General features: G+C 35.8%; 2 protein-coding genes across 2 annotated transcripts in view; one reads left to right on the top strand and one right to left on the bottom strand.

Annotated features, from left to right (window-relative positions):
• The first annotated feature begins 19,499 nt into the window (after positions 1-19,499).
• Positions 19,500-23,194, top strand: LOC109543053. The gene is made up of 6 exons (XM_048670450.1): positions 19,500-20,114; positions 21,910-22,065; positions 22,117-22,334; positions 22,467-22,619; positions 22,670-22,853; positions 22,910-23,194. Exons 1-6 carry the CDS (start codon positions 19,847-19,849, stop codon positions 23,158-23,160), a joined length of 1,230 nt encoding a protein of 409 aa, XP_048526407.1. The 5' UTR covers positions 19,500-19,846; the 3' UTR covers positions 23,161-23,194.
• Positions 23,143-24,391, bottom strand: part of LOC109542768 (nose resistant to fluoxetine protein 6) — a 10,992-nt gene continuing 9,743 nt past the window's right edge. The window contains exons 10-12 of the mRNA XM_048670449.1: positions 23,480-23,622; positions 23,309-23,426; positions 23,143-23,243 (exon numbers count right to left, since the gene is read on the bottom strand). Of these exons, the coding sequence (XP_048526406.1) occupies positions 23,203-23,243; positions 23,309-23,426; positions 23,480-23,622 (302 nt within the window). The 3' untranslated portion in view covers positions 23,143-23,202. The remainder of the gene's footprint in view (positions 23,244-23,308; positions 23,427-23,479; positions 23,623-24,391) is intronic.

Below are 24,391 nucleotides of genomic sequence, written 5' to 3'. Positions count from 1 at the left end.
TTTCAACTGAAATTGGAAGTTATATTGAATTTCAAACGCGAAATTATATAGACTTATGGTTTCGCAGATTATTGCATATTTGCGGTATGGAATATTGGATACATTTTTCGCTTTATGTATACATTCAAATGGGCAACTTGATAGACGAGTTCAACGTGTTTTTTAAGACATTGGGCCAGATTGTTTCGGTTTTTTAGGAAACCCTTCTTCTGAAATTCCCAACTCCTGAAGAAATAGAAGCAAAAATTTCAAATTTCGCGGCCCTTCGAAGCTAAAACACTCCGTAAATGAAAATCGAAAAAAAAAAATTGTTTCTAATCGTGTGCAGCCCCAAACTATCCAACCAAACGCCGTCACTGCCAAAAATTCACTGTTGGTGAAAAATTGAATAACTAGAGCGTATTATGTTGAATGTGTTTTCTATTTATATGTAAAGCTGTTTTAATAATCGAGCCTTAAAAAGCGCTGTTTGATATACTGTCAGTGTTCAATTTTCAGGTTTTATCATAAATATTTATTGATATTACATAAGCCCGGATTCGAACATCACAAAGTGGCATTTGAGGCACTTGAAACGCTATCGATGGTACACATATGAGAGTATAAATGAAATTTGCGATGCGTTATTATATCAATGTTCAATATCCGTTGGAAAATGGAAGCAAACCAGGCGGATGTATTTGCAGATTCGATCAGTGATCAGGTCCGGTTTGGTTATATGATGTAGGTGAAGTGGCCGATTCTTTGCGCAATATTTATTTAATGTTGCTGTTATTGTATTTCCAGTGGCATTGGAATATTTGCTGTGAAAATCTGCCAGAACTTCCAAACAAATCCTCGCATCAAATATGCGTGACAAGTATTTTCCACAACTCGTATCCCTCGATTTTTCCTTCCACAGCTGGGAATTATGCTAAGCGAACCTCGTGGATTTATATAAATTTTTAATCCATGAATACGTTTGTCGAGTGCTTGAAATAAAAATCTTGAATAATCTACTATTACGTAAAAGCGCCAGTAAATTTGTCTTTCAGTATGCAAAAAGTAATATTTAATGCAAAGCTTCCTTAGATATTTTTACTTAAATAAAAATCAGTTATATTCGAGCGGGGAATATTTTATGTAATGCAGCTTTTTCAGCCGAAAACGCCGTAGCTCCTTAATGAAGTCATTATTTTCGTCGTGATTAAAACAGCGGCGTAATCAAATCATTCTTAGTTTGCTACTAGTCGGGATTTTCGCTAGAAAATACTTTCAGGTACCAGCTTCACTTAGTCTACGTCGTAGTTTGTTAATTATTATTTCAAAAACAAGTACAGAAATATTCTCCAACGAAATTAAGCAGGCATTTTCCTGCCGTGTATTCCCTTAGGTTGAGGAATTTGGCGGGCTCAAGTTCTTTCCATTTGGGAATGGCAGCAGTCTGGATTACACCCGGTTAATAATTCTGGATAATGCTTTTCCGGCTCACGGGAAGAATTTTTAATTTTTTCCACTTCTCACTAAATCATCGCCCAATTTAAATCACGCGTGGATTTATGCATTAAAATTGCCTCAAATTAATGCATTTAACTCGGAAAATGAGTGCGGGTTTCTCTCAGTTTTGCTTCTTGAATTTTCGACGAATTAATTGCGAAAGCATAAGCATATAAACCCCCTCGATATTAAGCGGCCATTAAAACTGATGTTTCAGTCTTAACAATTTTGGTCGGTTTAACGGCGCCACGGAACATTTGGAATACAAATTAGCGTTGGACCGGTACATTTTCATATCGAACCTTTATCGTCGGTTTTGCCCAGCGGGGTTATTCTTTGGAAGTGAGCTGAAAAGTGATTTTATAATCCGGATAATGGCCATTGAAAACGGCGACTTAATTTTGTTAAACTTTCACATTTGATCGGCTCTTAATTTTCAACTATGGAAAGTTTTACATGAATTTGTGAACTGAAAAAATAATCAAACTGATCTGGTGAACTTGAGCTTACAGGTCACCATCCAAATAGTCCTACATACTAAACGGGAACACGCACCCACTTGCAACTTCGACATGAAAAAGCAGCATAATTCTGCTATACATAGATACATTTTCATTGAAATTCAAAAGTTGGCTGATTTTTTTTGAACCATTTAAAGTTGAGCCTGCATATCCTGCGTTGATGCCATTGACAAGCCTCCATCCAAATAACCCTGCACACGAAAGAAGAATAGGCAGCCCCTTGCAACTTCTAGGTGGAAAAGCAGCATCACTGGGCTTCAGATTGACAAAATATAATTGAAATGCAATCATTATTTGATTTTTGAGAAGCTTTCGAACTTGAACCTAAAAACGCGACGATGGCGCCACTTACAAGCCTCCACTCAAATACCCCTAGAATCTAAGCAAGAACACCCACTAACTTGCACTTCTACGTGAAAAAGCCGTAAGATAAAACTTCACATGAATAAATTTTCATTGAAATACAAAAGTTGCCTGATTTTTTTTGAACCTTTAAGTTTGAGCCTGTAAATCCGGCGTTGATGCCACGGACAAGCCTCCAGCCAACTAGTCTTGCACTTTAAACAGGATCACGCAGCCACTTGCAACTGCTAAGTGAAAAAGCAGCATAATTGAGCTCTAAATGGATACATTATTCTTGAAATATGAAAATTCGCTGATTTTTTTTTAACTTTCTAAAGTTTTGCCTACAAATCCGGCGTTGATGCCACACAAGATTCCATCCAAATAGCCCTAAAATCTAAGCAGGAACACAGCCATTTGCAACTAGCACGTGGAAAAGCAGCCTAGTTTCACTTGACATGGATAAAATTTCGTTGGAATTCAAAAATTGTCTGATTTTTGAGAAGCTTCCGAACTTAAACCGTCAAAACACCGTTGAAGGATTTTTAAGATTGACGACTTGTGATTTTACCTTGAAGTTGTCGTAAAAGTCCTTTTGGGTTGTAGGGGTGTGTTAACATGATTAGTGTGGGGAAGGAACAGTTAAATTGGTAAAACCCTTCGAATCGGGTCCCCAAACACACAAAGGCCGAGGGCCATTAACGATACGGTCACTTATCTGGAAGATGTTTGTTCCGTTTTTTACACGCGGCTTTTTCCTTTCGCTTGGCGTTTTAGTGTCGCTTTAAGTAATTGTTCGTAAAGGTATTTAAATAAAAGAACGACCTCTTGGAGCGGAAGCATCGCCATAGTTTATCCAGTCTTTTGCGCTCGAATAAGCATAGAGACGGATTTGTTTCGGAAAGGTTAATAGGCACACCCGCTTTTTGTACTTAAACCATATTTCCTCTTATTGCGGTTGTTAGCTTTAATAGCAACTGGGACCCGGCGGGACCCGAAGAAGTCAGCGTTTTATCACAGATAAACGTGACACTTTATCTGTTGATGAATTACACGATAAAAACCAGGAAAATTATATGGTGAAATACAATATAGATATTACGGAGCGTAAATATTTTATACGATGCCCACACCCATGTGCCCACATGTCTATCTATCGATTACCCACCGGCTTAACTCATTTTCCTAATGGAATGAAACCCGGGCTGCAAATACACATGAACATGCACATAAAAGTTGCTGCTTTAATGATCGATTGATCTTCTAAATAATTACAACTAAAGTTAATTAGACTCCTTAGTATTAAGATGCTTTTTATCGCGGTAAGAATTTTTCCTGAGCATTTTGATCGTCAGTCGATAATATTAGCTCTATTTTAGATTCAAACATCCTGTATTTAGAAATTGAGGTCGATTGAGATGAAAAAATATATTACAAGTACAAAATTTCATGCCCAATTTAAGAGAATTTTCTCAAAATTGGCGCAAAACCACTCGACTTGTTTTAGCAACAGAAATTTACTCAAAACGATAAGAATGATAATCAAACCTTTTTACTCTTTTACGAAGATAATTTCTACAAATTTAAATTCTACAGCTGTTTGTTCAAAGTCAAAACTGTGAGTCCCAGTTAAAGTTTTGAAAAAATAAATTTTTGAATAAAACTCAGAAAGGCGTTTTTGCCAACTGAATTAAAGTATAATTTTCACTTGCAGAAAGACCCTACATGGCCTTATTTTTCACGGTTCATACAATGGCTTTCAATTTTTTAGTTAAAAACTGTGCATTTCAGCAAAAAAATCTAAACAGCTTTTGTGTTTCCAACTAAACGTAGAATGAAAAATAATTTTGGATTCTGGAAAACCCACTATGTGCACCGTCCTTTTCTGTTAAGTATCAAATGGTAGATATTGTGGTAATTTTCTCGCAGCCTACAGCAGTTTAATTTTTTTTGGCATTTTAGCAGAAAAACGCAAAAGGCCTTTTTTATTCCCAACTAAATATAGAATTGGCAAACATTTTTCGCATGCTAAAAAACCATTGGCGTGTACTGTTTTATCATCTGCAAACTACCAAATGTTAAATTGTTGTTATGCGGAAATGGTCTCGGATAATATCATGGGTTTTATCGTGTTTCCAGCTTTAATGTTGGAATTTTAAGGCATTTATCTCAAAATATATTCTACTCTCTTTTCTTTGTTGTTCAATATTTTTTTTCACCTGCCAGTGTCTCACAAATTCCAGAAACTCTTCATCTCACATCTTCTCCATTATCTAGTCAAACAGTATTGAGGGAGAAAAGCTATGAAAAACCTCAAAATGCGAAAAATTTTGTCGTTGCCGTTTTCACATGCATTGATGCACATTTGCGTAAATTTAGCTTCTGTCCGGACAGACATTAAGCAGCTCGAAACTTCTCCCAGTTAGATTGCTTCCATAAAGGGCATTTTACATTACTTTCTTACATTATCGCATAAGCCACGTCCTCTCAACGCCCGTAAAGTTTCCAAAGTGCCCTGTAAGTTAACAACTGAAACCGAATGTCATTCATAAAAAACAGCGATAAAAACAACTTTTCGACATTCGCGAGCAGTAGTTCTGTTTGAAGTTGTTCGCCTCAGTTTGCATGAATCTCCCGAAAAAGGTTTTTCATATGAAAGTTTGGTGTTCTTGAGCGTCAACCAGCCAATGGTTTGGAATGGTAGCTGAACGGAAAAAATCTCATGTTGAATCGAAAACACTTCACCTGCATTGAAACCACATGGAAACTTTCGCTTGTCGTCCCGTATTGGAGCCATCGAGTACAATGGCAGCTCGTAACAAGATTTACTGCACAATGCAATTAAGGTAAATTACTGAAATGTTCGGCGTAAGTTAAATCGATTGCACTCTGGAGAATGTGGATGAGAGCGGTTTAAGCTTGTTTTGTAAACCAGAAACACGTTTGCAAATATGAGCCAGCCAGTCAAGTGTTGCGAAATTGTGTTTGGCGTCTATTCAGAGTCACACTTTGACTAACAAACAATAACATTGAGACCGGCAAAGGCAAAATGCACTTTTACCAACCAAATTCCCATTGAATGTATAAAAGCATTGTTAATTTAACTAGTTTTAAAGTTGCTGGGTAATTGAAGCTTATTACATTCAAGTTTCAAGCTTAACTCTTCTAATTGTTCTTCCATGAACTTATCGCATAGACAGAAGCGCAACAGAAAATTTAACTTCCAACTCCCTAATTGTTCTTCATCGAATTTGCCTTCGAAAAAAAATGAGAAAGTTTCTTGAGAACTTAGTTTGATAGATTTTGCTAGGTACGTCTTTTACAGCGTACTTTCGTTTGCTGAATGAATCTAAACAAATTACTGAGACACAAAGTGAAGGCAAACTTTGAGAAATTTGAATATGGGCCGTATCTCGGTATGGATCAGCCTTAATAGGCTAACAAAATAATGAATGTCCTGGCACGTCCAACCGTTACCCTGTAACATGCTACATAAGGAAACATCGAAAATTTATGTGAAATCCTAATTTATTTCCGAGTACACGGTTTGCCAACCTGGGAATGTAAATGATCGGAATTGGGCCAAATCGAGGGCAAGAATGTATTCAAAGCGTTTATTAACTCAGTCACGTCGAGAACTCATTAAACTGAAATAAGTCAACTTGTTCAATTCTTCGGTTGCTTTGAATGTTTGAGTTTAAGGAGAGCATTAACTTTATTCCCTATTTCAACACGTCATTTTCATGCAAGTTCCAACCTACAGTCAGAGTTTTTCGAAGTTTACTGATCCTTTCAGTTTATTAAGTTGGCCCTTTTTAAATCAATACTCCCCGGTTAAAATTGCTTTTTAATATTTCATCAAGAATGTTCCTGGAGTAGCGCTGAGAGGCTAATTTACCAACAATAAAGCGCTTCTTGATGCTTAAAAAAACGTTTTAAGAAAGTGAAAGGGGTTGGCGTGAATTTCTTAAAAGAATATCTAACAGTTGATGAAGACAAAAAAATTAAAACCTGATTTATTACTTAGGAAAGGTAATTCGCAGAGGAAACCGTTGAAAGGCAACTGAAACAGCTGGGAATTATCGTCGTTAAAAAGTGTGGAAATCGAAGTTTTGCACTTATTTACCTGCCCTGCAAGCATCGAACTCTCCAGATTGTTATCGTCTTTAAGAGTAATAGGTCCAAAAACCTTTTTAGCCTAAAATGAACAGATGAAGAAAATTAGAGAGGGATTCAAGGTCTTGCATAATCTACAATTTTTCTTCTCCTGATTCTGCTATCAACGTTGTATCATCTGCATACTTCAGCTTTGCCATTTTATGCCTGTCTTTGAAATTCCTCAATTCCATCCATATTGTTGCTTATTTTGTGGTCTCCCTTTAATAATCCACTACGTACCAAGATTCCTGGTTGGGTTTTCACTGTGATTTCGCCTTTTTTACATTGAATTTTACTTGTTTAATTTCGATAAAACTCGGTTGCTACTTGAGTGTTTTTTTCAGAATTTTACTTATTTTCCTTAATGTAATTTGACATTTTTTGGATCCAGATTAGACACTTTGAAGTTTGATGGTTTTTCCTTTCTTCCGTTTATATTAATTTCTCACTGTTTTCAGGTTCCAAATTTTGGCTTCAAACTGTTTTCAGACAAATCTTCGTTCGCTTTCTTCAGCCTCACACTTTCGTTCTGTTTTGGTTGATTTAGTGACTTGTTTTGAGTGGTCAATATGCATTAAGTTTATATTTTGTGTCTTTTACACATCAGTTGTTCACATTAATTACCACTTTGATAATACTGCTTTTTGTTGATTTTTAATACATTATGTTTTATATATCCTTTTGCTATTTTTAAGTGCTTTCTCAATTTTTATTTTGTTTGAATCAACGTTTTAGAGGAAATTAACGTTAATACTCGCCAATGGCAGAAATACGAAAAAACTAATTCATAGCAAAATTTACGGTTGAGTTTTCACTATAATTTCGTCCTTTTAACTTTCAAGAAACTAACTGTATTTTATTTATAAATTTAAACAGAACTGGGCTGTTAATTAGGTAATTTTTTTGAATTAAAAAATTTTCCTCACTTTTTTTTATTGAATTTCACATTTTACATTTTATTGTAGACACTTTCTAGCTTTATGGCGCTTCTCTTCTATTACTCTAAACGAATTTTTGACGGAAACTGCTAAATTTCGTTACGCATCATTTTGTGGACATTTTTGCAGCTCAGACAACCATATAATTTGGCTGCAAAATGCTTTTAATCAATCAGACCAGAAAAATCTTTCATTTTATTCAGCCTCACACTTTTGTTTTCGCTGATTTTATCAGTTTTTATGATAGAAAAATATTCATTAATATGACATTGTGTGTGTTTTACTCATCAGTTTTTCGCATTAGTTGCCACTTTTCTACTGGTATTTGTTGAGTTTTAACACATTTTATTTCAGAGGGTTATTATGCGCTTTTGGGTCACCTGTTTACAGAAAGTTATTATCACAGTCTTATTACAGTTTTGTGCAGCTTTTTTATTTCTTGAGACTTTTTTCTGTTTTTTTTCGGGATTTTCAATCAAAAGTTTAACGCGAATTGTTTCTAGTCATTGCAGAAATTTTCTAGAATTTTTTACTATAAACGAGTGTTTTATTATAAATGACAGAAAATTAACATGTGCGACTGGATTTTCACTGAAATTTGCTCTCTTTTATTTTAATCATACCGATTATATTTCAGTTTATTTACTTTTCATCAATTTTTCTGAAACTTTTTCAGACTTTTTATATTTTTCTTCAATTTTCTTTGACTAAATTTGCATTTTTTGGCTCTATTGGCTCAATTTTTTAACAGTTTAGACTGTTGCAAGCTCCATAGGATAAGCCTTAAAATCTTCTGTTTAATACATTCGTCTCTTAAAATTCTAGTACTTGAGTTGATATTTCTAGTACTTTGCTGCTATACAAAACTTTATAATTTCTAGCAAGTTCTATCTAGTGTTACACTTTGAGGGTTCATAAAACGATCCCAACTTTTCGCACTTTTTTACAACTTTTATTAACTCTGACGTATTCGTCATAATACGAGAACTGGAGAGAGGATGCATCTCTGGAAAACACTCCCGCTAACGGGAGAGAGTGTAAATCCTCTAATTCAAATTCGCCCGTGTAAATATTCCTTATAACTGCCCGGCTTTTTAAAGAAAATTCGCCCCGTCACTCTTCCACAATGTTTGCTAAATATTTGCAAACAAATCAGGAGAAAATGAGACTCAACTCCAACTCCAACTTACCCCTTAAAAAATTAAGAGAAGGCAAAAGAGCGCCGAGTAATTTCGTCGCTAATTTAACTTTTCCACACCCAGAGTCCTCACGTACTAAATTGGCTCCATAATATTTCGTCATAAAGTTTGGAAAACTACCCATAAAGTTAAGACGCAATGAGAAAACGTATATTTGGACTGGCAGTTACGACAAATACCATGAACAGTTAGAACGTGCAATCGCCGTTCCAAAAAGTTGAATGTGATAGCTTTTTTAATTAAAACCATGCCCCTCATTGCTTTAAATAAACTCAACCTTTTTGAAGTTTTAACGTTGAAAAATTAAAATTATATAAGCTCGTAAATTAGGCGAAAGTATCCTGGAAATATTCGATGCCGCACCCTTTTTAAACCTAATAGAGTTGTGCGTTATCCGATAAGAATTTATTCCACATCGAACGCGTTTTCCCTGTATAAAACAGCAATAGTTGTCAAACTAACGAGCGATTTTATTTCTGCGATCTATCGACTTTCAGACAATTTGTTATGATTAATGATGGAATTCGCTGTCGCCACGCGATATTAATATAAATTTGGCTGAATGGAAATCAAAGTAGCTTAAAATTAATTTCGGAAAACCTCGCCGCGTAGGTCTTTATATTTCCATAACATCGAAATACACTTACGTGCGCAAATAGGATTCGGATCAGGGGTTGCCCGTATATTTGCCTCGGTTTCACTCATTTAAAAGTCGACGAATTGTTTACCCAATTTTTCATAATTTATTAAGATACGACACACATTTTCCATGTAAACTCTTATCAGCCTTTTTGGTCAATTTGCGGGCCGTTTTCAGCTTTGGTAGCCAGTTGGCACAAGCTCTAATTTAAAAAATCAACCTTGCAAACTCACTGATATTTAAGAGGAGAAAATCCCGCACACAAGAGCGATTAGCTTGTGGAAATAACTGTTATGGGTTATAGCGACTCAATTGAAATTCACTTGCGAAAAGTGGTAGGAATGGAGTACAGGGAGAGGCAGCAAAACGGCTCAGAAATATGGCTGCAGCATATCAATCAGCTTCCAAACCGGTTCAACCGTTTAATGGCAGAGAAGTTTTGTAACTTGCAAGTGGAAAGTTCCGTGCTCAAGAACGTAATCTTAAGACGACGAAAAGTGTATTTTGACCGGTTTCGTTTTTGGCTACCTGCAGCAAACGTAACCGATATGGTCATTAGATAACCATTTCAAAGGCACTAATCAAAAATTCCGAAACAAATAAATTTGCATTATTTGGTTTTTTCCACTAGACTCAAATTCTGCTACAAAAGTTGATTACACTGAAAGGAAGTTTCATAAAAAGCCTGGCAGATTTTGTTGCCTGCAGAGGCAGACATACAAATTGCTCTAATTCTGCCGCCGCGTATTTTCTCTATTCCAGGAAACTTTTTATCAAAATTGTCCAATAATTTACCGCACTGAGAGGTCGCCATTATGCCCCTACTTCATTTTTCCATAGGAGATTTCTGCATTTTTATAAGACTGTTTTAGCTGGAATTATACTTTTGTTCGCAGTATTGCGAGCTCATGAAGCCTGGTGGAAATTGTCTGTTCAAGGTTGAAAATAAACATTGTTGTTAGCGGGGACAAAGAAAATAGGAAAATAATCGGTTGAATTTGGGCATTCATGAGAGCTTCCATAGACTGGAAGATATGCTAAAATTGATTTTTGGTTTTTGCCAAAAAAAACACAGTTTTTAGCAGAGAACAAGAAATTTCCTGCACAGGGCTTGTAGAGAAGCAATGCTCCTATAGCTGTTGAAAATTTTATTGAGAAAACATTAAATCCTGATTTTTACCCACAATGTAAATGCAGGTTAATTTTTAGCAGGCGTTCATGTTCCTTTTATAATTTTCGGCTTCTATAGACAATAGACATATTCAAAATCATGTACATTTTCATTCACGTTGTAGTTAATCCGAATTTTTCCGAACATTGCAAATGCAGCTCAGAAATGAGCGTTTTGGGTCAATTACATTTCCCATTTAAAAAATTCGAAACTCTTAATCGGGGGCTCCTATCGACTTGAAAATTTTAGGCTTTATAGATAATAGATAAACTTAGCCACATGACCAATTTTATTAGAGCAGCATGTAAACAGTTTTTCTGCGCACATTGCAAGTACAGCTCAAAAATTTGAGTTTTCGGTCAATAACGTCCAAAAATTTAAAAAATTCCTAACCTTGAGTAGAGACCAACTATTCTTGTGAAACTTTTGGGGTCGATAGATAATAGATACATTCCTAAACCACGCGAAATTTTATTGAAGTTGCGTATACTGATGATTTTTGAAAACATTGCCAATGCAGGTCAACAATGAGTGTTTTCAGTCAATTACATCGCATAATCTAGAAATACGTAACTTATTCTGGTGAATTGATACGTGCAAAAATCGGCAAAATTTCATTCAAATTGCAACTAATTCTAATTTTTGCGAACATCGCAAATGCAGAAAAAAAATGAGCGTTTTCGGTCAATTACATTCTCGAGGTTGAAAAATCGTAACGTTAAGGACATCTGTGTCCTTGAACATTTCACACTCTATAGATAATATACAAATGCAAGAATAGGAAAAATGTCAAATAGAGCTCAAAAATGAGGTTTTGCTCAATAGCACACTATAGTTAAAAAAAATTGTAACTTCCAGTACGAACAAGCTGAAAATTAATATTCTGTAGATCATAGATGTGGAAAAAATTGTACGCAATTTCATTCAGCTTAATTAAGATTTTTGCAAGTGTTGCAAATGAATGCAAAAAATCGGTGGTTTTAAATTCTTTACCATTTTCGTCAACGTCAAGCAAAAATTCGAACAATTGCAGCAATTGCAAAATAAAACAAAGTAGAAAAATTGACAAAGAAAAACTACCGAAAATTAACAATAACTAAAGAATCAAAATAGTCACCACAAAACTTATCGTTAATCTGGTTTAAAGTTGTGTTATTTATTAAACTTATGAGTAAATACAGGCAGTTACAGTTTTCGATTCATAGTGGTTAATTCAACTTCGATTAACTGCCAATTCAATTTAAGTTGAGATACGCTTTGAGAATGGAACCACAAACCGCCCACAACACGCCAAATTGCAAATTTGCGGTATATCACAAAGTGCATGGCAATTTCAAACTAACACTACTATCAGAGTTTGAGCCGTTATTTAGATTCGAGTTTAATTACTTAAATGTTCCGATTTTCACCGACAAATTATTCCAAAAGCCCTCTTTCCCTGATTTTGTACATGATTTTGCCAAGAATGGGGCCGATTTGTTTTTAAAGCCATTTCTCGCCGAGAAATGCGAACAATGTTTCATTTTCCTGAGGGCCGGATTGAGGTCGATTTAATTTAGCCGGGCTATAACAATATTGCTGGTTCATTTATTAAGATATAACCAAAGCCCAATCAAGTCAAAGTGAGTGGGTTTGTCCGCATTCGTTTGAATTATTAAGAGCGGTTGCTTTGCATGTCTATTTAAGGGACACTTTTTAATATATTGTATGATGTGAGGCGGTATTTTAACTCAGTTTAATCTGAAGCAAATAAGTTAGTTTTGGCCGAGAACAATTGCCTATTTGTGACCTTTGCATTCTATAGACAATAAATGGGTCTGAAACATACGAAAATTGTGTTCACGACAACTGCTCCCTTCATTTACCCAATTTGTAACATTTATTAAAAACAGCAGTGTCTTAGAAAATCGCCCACTTTGCACATAATTGACGGGAGCGATAATGAGAAAATTTTCCTTCAAATTGTGTTTAATCCTGATTTTGCGAACGTTGCACATTGGAGTGCAAATGGGAGTGTCTGGTCAATTGCGACTTTCACTTAAGAAAAATCATAACTTCTATTAGAAAGTAACTGTTTTATTTAAGTTTGCTTTAACTGAAAGGCATAAATACGTCCAAACCTTCCGAAAATTTCATTAAAATTTGACTACAATCAGATCTTTACAACGCATACAAGTGCAAGTAAAAATTTATACTTTTGCTCAATGGCAACTTTTTCTTAAAAAATTCGTAGCGCTTAGTTTAGAGCAGTTCTCGTCTTCAAACTGGCACATTTTTTAGATAATCAATCAGTCTAACCATGGAGAACATTTTTTTTTAATTGCCCTTAATTCGGATTTTTGGTCACGTTGCAACTGCGGATAAAATTTAATGTTTTTGGTCAGCTGCATGTTTCTCCTTGGAAATTCGTAAATTTGACTTGAGAGCAAATACAGGGCTATTTCAGCCCTGGAGTTGCTATTGACACTATCAGAAACAGGCATATGAGGTAAAGCCCTGAAACGTTAATATTGCAGTGAAACTTTATTTTTGCGAGTGTTGCAAATGTAAGTTAGAATGAGTGTTTCTGGACAACTGCACGGTTTAGTTTAAAAATAACACCGTCTAGTGAAAAACAGCAGCTCTATTCAAATTTGCGCTGTAACACGGGAATAAATCCGTCCAAATATTCTGAATATTTTTGGAAAATCGCTCCAAATCCTAATTTTTCTGAGCGTCGTAAATGCAAGAAAAATTTGTTATTTTGCTCAACTGCTTGAGCTTTACTTAAAAATAATCTCTTAAAATTTACACACTCTACAGATCATAGATGAATCTCTAAACCAGTCAAATTTTATTCAAATAGCGCTTAAGCCCTAATGTCTGAAAAGTTTCAATTGCAAGTTAAAAAAGAAGGTTTCGCTCACGTGTAACCTTAACTTAAAAAAACCGGAAATTCTAGTTCAGAGCAACTATCACTTTGAAACTGACAGAATCGATAGATAATATAATAAAAGTAAGATGAATCTGAAAACTAGTAACATTTCATTCAAATCATGCGTGATACATATTTTTTCCAAAATTGTAAATGCAAGTTAAAAATGAAAAATTTTGCCAAGTGCAATTAAATTATTTAACAAATTCAGAGATTCTAGTTCAGATCAATTATCCCTTTGGAACTGACAGAATCTATAGACGAACACTCGCAAAATTTAACTCAAATCGCGCATGAGACCAAATTTTTCCAAAACTGCAAATGCAAGTTAAAAATGAAAGGTTCCGCTAAAGCGCAAAATTTATTTAAAAAATTTGGAAATTCTAGTTCAGAGCGTCCTATTTCTTTGAAATTGACCGAATCGATAGATAATAGATGAATCGAAAAACAAATAAAATTTGGTTCAAATCACGCAAGAGACCTAATTTTTGTAAAATTGTCAATGCAGGTGAAAAATGAAAAGTTTCCCCCAAGTGCACCCTTATTTAAAAAAATTGTACATTTTAGTTCAGTACAACTATCCCTATGAAACTGATAGAATTTATAAATAATGGAGGAATCTGGAAACTGGTAAAATTCCATTCAAATCGCACGTGAAATATTTTTTTTGCCAAATTGAAAATGCAAGAAAGGTATCGCCCAAGCGCAAAATTTATAAAAAAATTTGGTAATTCTAGTTCAGAGCAACTATCCCTTTGAAACTGATAGAATTTATAGATAATGGATGAATCTGAAAATTAATCAAAAAATTTATTCAAATCGCGCAGGAGACCTAATTTTTCTAAAATTGCAAATACACGTCAAAAATTAAAGTTTTTACTTAAGTGCAACCTTTATTTAAAAAAATTGTAAATTTTAGTGCACAGCAACTATCCCTTTGAAACGGACAGGATCTATAAATAATAGCGGAATCCGAAAAATTAGTACAATTTAATTCAAATCGCACAGGAGACCTAATTTTTGCAAAATTGCAAGTGCAGGTGAAAAATGAGTTTTGATCAAGTGCAATCTTCACTGAAAAAATTATTGCATTGCATTCTTGAAAGGTGGCAACTGGAGATTACCCCACCCTATAGACAACACATCTACCTAACCATCCTGAAAATTTAATTTAGATCGCATGGAATTCAAGTAAAAAATCAAAGAGTTGAAATCTGTCCCTTCTTTAGATAATTTTGCACAGCACTCATTCATTTTCGCTTAATTCAAGTGAATGAAACTGGAGACCAGCTAACTAAAATCCAAATCCATTCGAAATAAATTCCTTTTAGCTAATAAAGACCGGCGAATGTAATTAAAAAGCGCATTCGGAAAAACCGCAACGAGTTAACGGGCTCTTGTATCAGATAAGGCCGTTCCAAATTTAATGGGTTCATTAATAACCCTCCTCAGTTTTACGAGTATTCCTTATTTAATTCCGCAGGTGTGATACTGCTAGGCTCGACACATTTACATAATATCGCAACGTTTCGCTCGCTTCTTATTATTCGAGTGTAACGTAATGAATTGCGGTGTTTTGCAAAATGCAAATTACTTTTTAAGCTTTCGCCTTCCGTCGCGATTTTTCCCCTGGAAAATAATGGAATAGATAATATCTGCATAACTCAGTTATTCCATATTTTTCTTATCTTGATGATTTAATTCGCATCCCAATTTAATTAAAAAGGCGCCAGGGAATAAGCAAATTAAAAATTTGCGGTGCTGAATTATTGTTTTCCGTCACCTTTGAGTTTTTTACGTGTTTATCCGATTTTTGGTGTCGTTTGATTCAATCATTTTGTATGAGCGTAAATGATATATTTCTGATGAGCCTGTTAGCATTTATAAATTACCTGATGATTTCAAAGCAAACAAAATAGAAGCCCGTTACATGAGGCATGTTCGTGTTAATTATGCACATCTAGATAATGCATACAATTTGGTTCCGTTTTTGAACTGAAGCGGATACTTCAGTTTCAGCTGAAACACTGCCATTTACGTTTTTGTTTACATTTTGGTTGTACAAACATTAATTATATGCAACTTTATCAAATTAAACTAAATTACAACGTTTTGCTTTGCGGTATTTTCATGGGTTCGGTATGTTCGCTACTGAAGAACATTCCAGGAAACATTCGTTTGATTTTGTAAATGAAAACTGCATATCGTAAATGCCATATCCAGCCGGGTCGTATATCAGATTTGGAGGGTTTTAAACCCGATATTTTCCATACGTTTAAACTAGCCCAAAATCGGGTGCGCTGTATGCAATTTTAAATCTGGAACAGTTTAGTTCTTTTATATTACGGCCATTTCTCAAGCCTCCAGCCGACATATGGCCGCTTCAAGACACATGTTTCGAATGGCCGGAAAAAGTCGCATAATGCCCGGATTCTTTTGCCGTGGCTAATGGAAGCGTTAATTGGTCTCTGGATGGTCAGTTCGACGAGCCGATCTTTTGCGGAAAATGACCGGTTAGGTGCCGGAAAACCGTATGCAATTTATCCGGCAGACTATTACATTATAATGTTCAAGCGCCCGGCAATGTTTCATCTTAATAAAATTACCGCAGGATATTACAAAAGTTATCTGGGCAAATATAAATCAAGCTGTACAGGATCCAGACACCGAAGTATTCATTTCAGCCAGCATAAATCATGTACATAAAAACGGACGTAACTAGGTCTCTTAAACTTAAGCAGAATTATTACTCGGATATGTTGTCTCCGGAAGTATTTTTCAAACTATCCCCGTTCATTGTCGTCTGATTTATTTGCTTGTCGTGCATTCCGCAGGGCGTTAAAATCGCTGGGGATGCCTGTGCGGCCCAAACAACATCATTTCAACTTTACTAACATAAATGTATGCGGAAAAGGATCGACAAGTTCGCTACTTACTCGGTCAGGAATGTTGCACTTCAATTCTCTTTATTGAATCTTCAAAACCAGGCTGATCACATAGAGGGTATTAGTTTGCTTATTCGATACATCTGCATTTAATATATTACCGATCGGGCTGTCGGAATATTCCCAATGTACCTCTGCAAGAAAGTTTGTTCGAGGAAGCCTGCAAAATCTTGGTTGAGTATCCGGGATTCGATGCATCCGATACCGCGCAATTTAAGATATTAGGTTACACAACTTTACACACGCGAGGAATTTACGTGGAAGTGCTTGTAACAAGACAAAAATGAGTGAAGCGGCAAAATATTTGAGCATCGAAAAAGCAAAATACACTAGACAGTGCATTAGGGATAAAATAAAAAATCGGGAAATTTGAAGTTCTGATGATAGTAAAAATCCATTGGCGAAACGCCGTGGTTTGACGAAGTTGTTTTAGTTACTACAAGCGACATGAGTGCTAATTTAGATAAACAAAGGAGAATTTGACCATTGCAGATTGCGGACTGGATGCAAGTAAAAAATTGCAATTCTCCAACTGGACCAACAAATAGCTCGAAACTCTTGCACTTTATAAACAATTAATTGAGGTCCTTCTGGTAAAAGACACGGGTAAATGAACTCAGAAACGAAATTTTGAGGAGGTCCAAAACATAGGTATCTCTGAGAAACATGTGGAGCTTTTTCGGTCATTTATATCCTCTGATTAAAAATTTAAAACTTCTGGTAGAGAGCAACTGCCCCTTTGAAAATTGTACACTCAATAGAGCATAAACCTGTCCGCAAACAGACGAAGTTTCATGTAAAGTCCCCTAAATCTTGATTTTTGCGCACATTTTAAATGCAACACAACATGAGTGATTTTGGCCAGTTACGTGCTCTGACAATTTTTTTTCTAACTTCTAGTCGAGAGCAAGTGTCGTTTTGAAAATTGCACACTCTATAGATAATAGATATGCCCAAAAACGGCCTAAACTTCATTCAAGTCTCAGTTAATCCCGATTTTTGCGCACATTGCTAATGCGGGGTAAAAATGAGGCGTTTTTGATCAATTCGGTCTGGTATTTCAAAAATTCATAACTTTCAGCTCAGAGCACATAACGCATTGAAAATTTCGCACTGTATATGATAATAGCTGTGTCTAAAAACAGAATAATTATCCTTCACATGGTAAGTGATCCTGATTTTTGCACACATTGCAAATGCGGGGTAAACCAGTGTTTTCCATCAACTACATCAGATATTAAAAAAATTCGTAACTCCTAGCCAGAAGCAAGTATCTCTCTGAAAATTGCCCGCTTTATAAACAAAAATATGTCTAAAAACGGAAGAAAAATCATTTACATGGCACGCTATCCTAATTTTTACAAAAATTGCTAATACAGTTAAAAAACTAACGTTTACGCTCAATTCTATCAATCAATAATTAAAATCTGTTGACTAAAAAGTTCGAAAATCCTAGTCAAGAACCACTATTCTATTGAAAATTTCGTACTCTGTAAGAGATGTGTATAAAAATTCGCGGAATATCCACGTGAAGTTGCACTGAATCCTGGTTTTTGCGAATATTGCAAATGCAGGTCAAAAATGAGCATGGCAGAGCAACAAAATTGCATCTTCCACTTAAAAAACTAATAACTTCTAGTCCAAAATAAATACCGATTTGAAAATTGCACAGTCTATAGATAATAGATATATGCGAATACAGAGCAAGTTTCATTTATTACGTACTTAATTTTGATTTTTGCGCTCACTGCAAATACGGGGCAAAAATGAATGTTTTCGATCGATCATCGCGTCCTGTATTTGAAAAATGCGTAACTTCTAGTCAACAGTAACTGTCTTATTGAAAATTTCGAACTTTATGCGACATAGATGTGGCTAAAATCAGGAGAAATATCGTTTACGTAGCATGTAAACCTGATTTTTGTAAACGTTGCAAATGCAGACCAAAGAGACTGAGACCAAAAGGTCAGTTACATCCTCAACCAAATAATTTTCGAAATTGCACACTCTATCGATAACTAGTCAACGGCAATTGTTGCCTGTGAAAATTCTACAAAATCATTTAAAAGTACAGACAGTAATCGAACTGATGAAAAAAATAAATTTGACAAATAATCTTATGAAACAGCAAAACGAAAATCCATTAAAATTTCAAAGTCTCATTGAGTTAAAAAAGCAATAGAATATGTAAACGACGAATAAGAAATAATGAACCCATAAAAGAGAAAACTGCGGAAAATACGGTACTGTGATAATCAGCAGCTTGGATTAGTCAAAAAAAAATGAACAGTAAAACAACCGAAGGCTATAGAGAAGCAACATGAAAAACCAAGGACAATTCATAAAACAACAAACATACAAGAGAGAAATCTGTCTAGGAAAATATTAAATTAGATAAAACAGGGTAAATAGCTAAAACTGCAATGCAAATGACTGAAGAAACCTCTGATTTAGCTCGAGCCTTGTGATGTTTCTAGGCATGTACGTGTTCCATGCGAGTTTTCCACTTTTGCCTACTTAAATCTGATAATGCAGCATTTTTTTACCAAAAAAATTCACTTCTAGAAAAGGCGACTTAAGTTCTAAACTATATTCAAGGTGAATTTGCTTCGCAGCAAATATTCAGATGGTTATGATTAATTCTACACACACAGCAAAACTACTAATTAAACATGACAATAGAGACATTTTAAAAATTGGCTTCATTAATTAGTACAATCTAAACTCTTTGGTATGAGCTTCATGCTTTGAAAAAGTTATTACAAATGAAATTGTTAACGTAAATTACTCTCGTCCAGTTAATTCTTGCTTTTCCAGCAGAGTTAATTCAATTTTTTTTTCGCTGGCAAGAATACAGGAAAACTATGTCCACATCATGGTTGCTAATACTCGTAAATAACATTTATCTCACGAAACAGGCAGCAAAATTTATATTTGTCAACACTGTAATGAAAATATGAGATAATTCTGCTTGCAATGATCATTAAAGCTTGGACAGAGATGTTGGAAAGTTGTTTATGAATAAAGATAAAAAATCTAATTAAATTGTTCAGGTAAACTCGCACACATAACTCTGATGTACCATGTACATTTGACGCTTTATTAGAACGGGGATTATTTCTAGTTGGGAACGAGATAAAACATGATTTGGCATGATAAACTAAGCTCTAAGCTGAGGCATTAGTTTGAACTTCCCCAGTTAATGTGTAGATGAAACGAGGCATTCAAATATAGTTCGAGCCCAGATTTTCGCACTGAATTAAAGATATTTCGCATAAAGCAACTCGTCAGCACTCTCCTAAAAAAATTGAATCATTGTCCGTCTATTACCCTGGTGCCATTATGCTATTAATCCAATAGTAAAGTAATTTTCAAATTGTGCGCTGTATAGTCGTCCATTTAGACAATATAAAGGCAAGTTTAGGTCCCGGAACATAAATAAATATTGATCTGCTTCATTAGATAAATTTTCTCACTATAATTATGATCTATTTGCAATTCGTATTAGAATCGTAGTATCAAAGTATAAACTCGAACAGAGAATGCGACACTCAGTTGATGTGAACGGTGTGCCCACAATGGATTGTAAAACGGAAGATCACCACGAAAAAATCCTGCAGGATGGCATCCAGAAAATTGTCATCGTGCGACAGGAAAGTCTGGTCAGAAATGGAAATGTGCTGAGTTTAGTGGATATTTTGTTAGCGATTTTCGTTGTCACTCCTCTAGTGGTCTTCGCATGGAGAGGCTCCTGGGGATTAATGGATATTTATGTCGATTATTTTCCATTATTAGGCTGCTTCTTAGTGGGTGAGTACACATTATGAGTTTTTAATAAAAAACCAGATGCGAGGACCAGAAGTGCATAGCCGTGTGGTCTAAATAGAAATTAATAAACATAATTGGAATACAAAAAGCTTTTGTTGCAAAATTTAATAAAAAAATCTGACATAATTAAATTGATTGAAAAATTATACAGACTATTCATGTAAATAATTAGCTAGGCAAATTTATTCTTTAGGTAATCAATTCTTGAAACGTTTACACTCTTCAAAACTCCGCTGTTTTTCGATTGTTTATAATATTTTTTCCAACGATTCAATAGTCGCATTAAGATTCTGATGTATTTGTTGGGCCGATTTGAAAGCCTTAACCATGTCATAATACAATAAAAATGCAGCAAAAAAATATAAATGACAAATTTGCAGTTCAGCGGACTTTTCCTGCTCTTGAATAATTTTTCCCTCATAAAATCCTTAAAAAAATCTTCGTTGTTGTGATGGCTCGAAATGTTGAGAAAATAAAAATCAGTTGAAACAGTTCGTTTTCAGCTGAACTTTGGCGAGTTGGAAATAAATCTGCTGCAATAACTAGTTGAGCGAATCGTATTAGCTAACAGCTTTCCTGCTAATCCTTTAAGCAGTTGATCTTTTAATTACATATGAAACACCGCTTTTGTTTTATTTTCCCCCGATCGATTTAAGAGCCGTTTAGCTTTGAAATTGAGAAGGTTTTCTATCGCTCAGTTTTCAAATCGCGCAAATCTCTGTTGTTTGGGAATTATTCACCGAAACAATGCGTTTGGAACGATGAAAATTTTCGTAAACGTCGATCAGTCAACCTGAGTGTTTAATTTAGTTTATCTTAAAGCAATTATTGACTTATACTGGCATAGTGTTGATAATGTTGAAATCAGAGCAAGGAAAATTTATTGAATAAATGCTTTTAATCTAATCAAACCAAGCGAAACCCAATTAGATAACATATGGAAGTAAAAATGCATATTTTATTAAAAAAATCTTTCACCTGGAAATAGATCGGATTATTTCAGCACAATAGGCCTAAATCTAGTGCCGGCTTGAATAATCCTAGGAAGCAGACGCGATGCATTTCAAATCAATCAATCATCCGTTAATCCAAATTATCCTGATATTGGGAACACGTATTCTCTAATCACATGTTTGTCTCGATGTCGATAGTCAATTATCACAGTTTAGCACAGGAATTTTCCAATCATCTTCTATTATTTGACTGATCAAATTTACTTTTTACTTAATTCTGGATAAGTGCATCAAGTCGAGAGCTTAGAACTGTTCTAAACACGCTAAATTGACAAATTGATCATTTGCCCTAATTAAAATTTGTAAAAAGGCTAAATGGATGAGGCTGAAAGTTTGACGAAAAAGATTGCCGCAATTTCGATCCGAGTTGGGAAGAGTCTTTTTTGCTGGAAACGTTCCCCAACAAAGTTTCTTGTGCGAAAAACTGCTGATTTGTTCAAAAAAAGCTTTAAAATATGATCAGGAAATTTCTACGCAAAGTCCAAAGCGAAATACTCCTGCATGGAACTTCCAAATGCATTAAATCAGAAATAAAATCTCATAAAATGATTAAGGCTGATTAAAAGTCGTTCTAAGAAGCTTTTATGTCTGGAATAAGTAGCGCATAATGGCCCTCAAAACGGCGAAATAGAACATTCTTAGAGATTAAGCTCAAGCGAATATTACAGGAATTTAACTGAAGCGCTTTGCCTGAACTGAAAGCGCTGACTTGGCGGATCTTTCACCAGTTTTATTTAACAATAGCGACCATTTGCTGGTTTTAGGTATGGGGATCCATATATTTCTGGCCACATGCCAGAACAGTTTACATCGGGCAATTGTTGAATCCGATAAGCATTGGACGTTGAAAATAGTGTCACAATTCTTACGAAGATGCTATACTTACCTGTTTTTGACTGCCACTGTTTTACATTGGAGAGGTAAGTCTGGATAGTTGATTTCAATCTGATGATGATTTGCTGATAATTCAGGTGGCTGGGGGCTGCTGGACTATCTGACGCAAGTCCAATTTTCCGAAGAGTTTGTCGCTCAACCCAAAGGAAGCCACTGGTTTCTAATCACTTGGGTTTTATGTGTGGTGATGTTGGTCATCCTTAAGGGGCTGAGAAACTCCATTGCGCCCCCTTTTGCCATTTGCATCGATAAAAGCGACTACGTTTTCAAGTTTCCCACCATGTTCAGTGGAAAAGTATGTAGAAGATGGTTTGATGTTGCCTGTAGAACTTTTGAGTTTCATACATATTTTCGTTGATCTGAAAGTGGCGTGTCGAAGGCAAATTTTCAACCACCCATCATATAAACATACGTTTCACTATTTCAGAGCCAGAACAATATTTTCCTCTGCTGTCTGGACGCGAGTTTTTCCGTAGCTTTCCTAGGCAACTTGGTGGTGGTTTTCTGGAGAGGATTGTGGATCCTCACAGATTTCCTGCTTTTTCCTAATAACGTGGTCTGGGCGGCCTGGGCCAGTTTGGTAATTATTTAACAGCCGTTAAACCCTAGGTTGTATTAACGTTTTTCCAGGTTCTAGGTCTGGTTTTGGTTGGGCTGGAATTCCGGCTGCAAGCGCGCGTGAAAATCTTATGTACAACCTATTCTGGAGCCAGGAAAATTGCTGTAGCTGACGCCTACATTACACTGTCCTGTGTAGCTACAATCCTCTACTGGAGAGGCGTTTGGTCGCTGACAAACATCTACTTTCTTCCGCGTAAGCTTTGATTGGTGCAATGCATCTCCACTGGTTGGAAATGTTATTGTTTCCAGATGATCCGGTCCTCAGCTGCAAAATCACCCACCTGGTAGGCTTCATGTTCCTGGTAATACTTAACTGTTCAAACTCAACGCTGGTCCGGGGAGTTTACACGGATGGCCAAGAATCCAACGGGGAATGCGTGGTGTTTCCTTGCCAGTACCTAAGAATACTTCTGGAGCAGGAAAATGAGAGCGAAAGCGACGAAGGCTCGAACAGTAGTGCGGAAAAAATGATAAACAATCTAGACAATGTTACTGTGTAATTTTCGTTTGGAGATAAAGACTTTGCAAACACCACCTGCTTCCTAAGTGTCCATTTTCAGAGGAGCCACTTTCTTGCTGTCTTCTGGAAGAGAAAATAAAATTCCTCCCATTTCGCGGATGATTAACGGGATCAATCCCAGTACTCACCTTTGTTGGGCGGCCGGAAAACCAGGCCACACATCCGGCTAAATGGATACTCGAAGCATAGAGTGGCAGGGATTGAAAACATCAGCATCACTGCCATGTCGCCAATCGATTCAAACGTCTGTGGAAGTTGGAAATTTTTGCAATTTCATCTAGTGTCTACATCAAACTTACCGAGAGGAAATGGGAAAAGTAAGAGGGTCCCTTTTTGGAATACTGCATCGCTGACTGGAAGAGGAAGTGGAATAGGTAGACGTTGTAGCACAATCTTCCCATTATCTTGAATAAGTTGCAGGACAGGAAAATGTTTACAGGACCTGGAACATTTTGAACAAAATATGTTTTTCGATCCAGGAACTTTCATTGATATATATATATATATTCTAAAATTAAGTCCTATTTCTAACACTGGTATAATTCAATCAGTGATAAAAAAAAACAAAAAAAATTTCCTGCCCACAAAACAAACAGGTCTTAGTCGTTAGTTCAGTTGCGTTTGTAGGTGTTCTAGTAAAGTATCTGATGGGGTACGAAAACGGGAATGCTTTGTCCGTCTTGTTAGGCAAAGGGGATTCAGTATGGTCCAGTTGTGAGGGTTGTTTGTCCATTTTGTCTGTAAGTGTATTAGTCTTTCCGAAATTTTGGTCATGTTGTTTGCGTTCGTATATTAGTTGGTTGGAAGGGTTGTGCAGGGGGTTTTGGGGGTGTCTTATTCGTGTTATTAGTCTTAGTGCAATTTGTTCAGTTGTTTGTACGTATCGTTTTGTCCTTTCTGTTCCGTTGGCCATGAGTATATGTCCGTAGTCCAAGAGGGGTCTGCAGATCGCTTTGTATATTTTTGTCGCGGTATTGGTACTAATTCCTTTGTCTTTGTATGTTAGTGATCGAAAGTGTTTTGTTTCGGGTGTGTTTAGTGAATTTGAGTTTGTGGTCGATTGTTATCCCAAGGTACCTTACGTCGTTTTTCGGTTGTGTCGTTTGGGCGTCTGTAGTTATTGTAGGGGAGTCAGCGTTGAGTCTGTGGTTCGTGAGCAGAAGTTGTTTTTTTGTCGCGTTTGGCGTTAGTCTCCATTTATAAAACCATGT

The sequence above is a fragment of the Dendroctonus ponderosae genome, unplaced genomic scaffold (genome assembly GCF_020466585.1).
Source record: "Dendroctonus ponderosae isolate FM_Combo_2020 unplaced genomic scaffold, Dpon_F_20191213v2 Dpon_F_20191213_1, whole genome shotgun sequence".
In the NCBI taxonomy this organism is placed as follows: Eukaryota; Metazoa; Arthropoda; class Insecta; order Coleoptera; family Curculionidae; genus Dendroctonus; species Dendroctonus ponderosae.
This window is presented reverse-complemented; position numbering and strand designations above follow the sequence as displayed.

Excerpts from the sequence above, each read along its gene's own strand:
- LOC109543053 (XM_048670450.1), top strand. The coding sequence starts at position 19,847 with ATGCGACACTCAGTTGATGTGAACGGTGTGCCCACAATGGATTGTAAA. Across the intron at positions 20,115-21,909 it reads ATTAGGCTGCTTCTTAGTGG|GTATGGGGATCCATATATTT; the intron begins GTGAGTACACAT and ends TGCTGGTTTTAG. Across the intron at positions 22,335-22,466 it reads CCACCATGTTCAGTGGAAAA|AGCCAGAACAATATTTTCCT; the intron begins GTATGTAGAAGA and ends TCACTATTTCAG.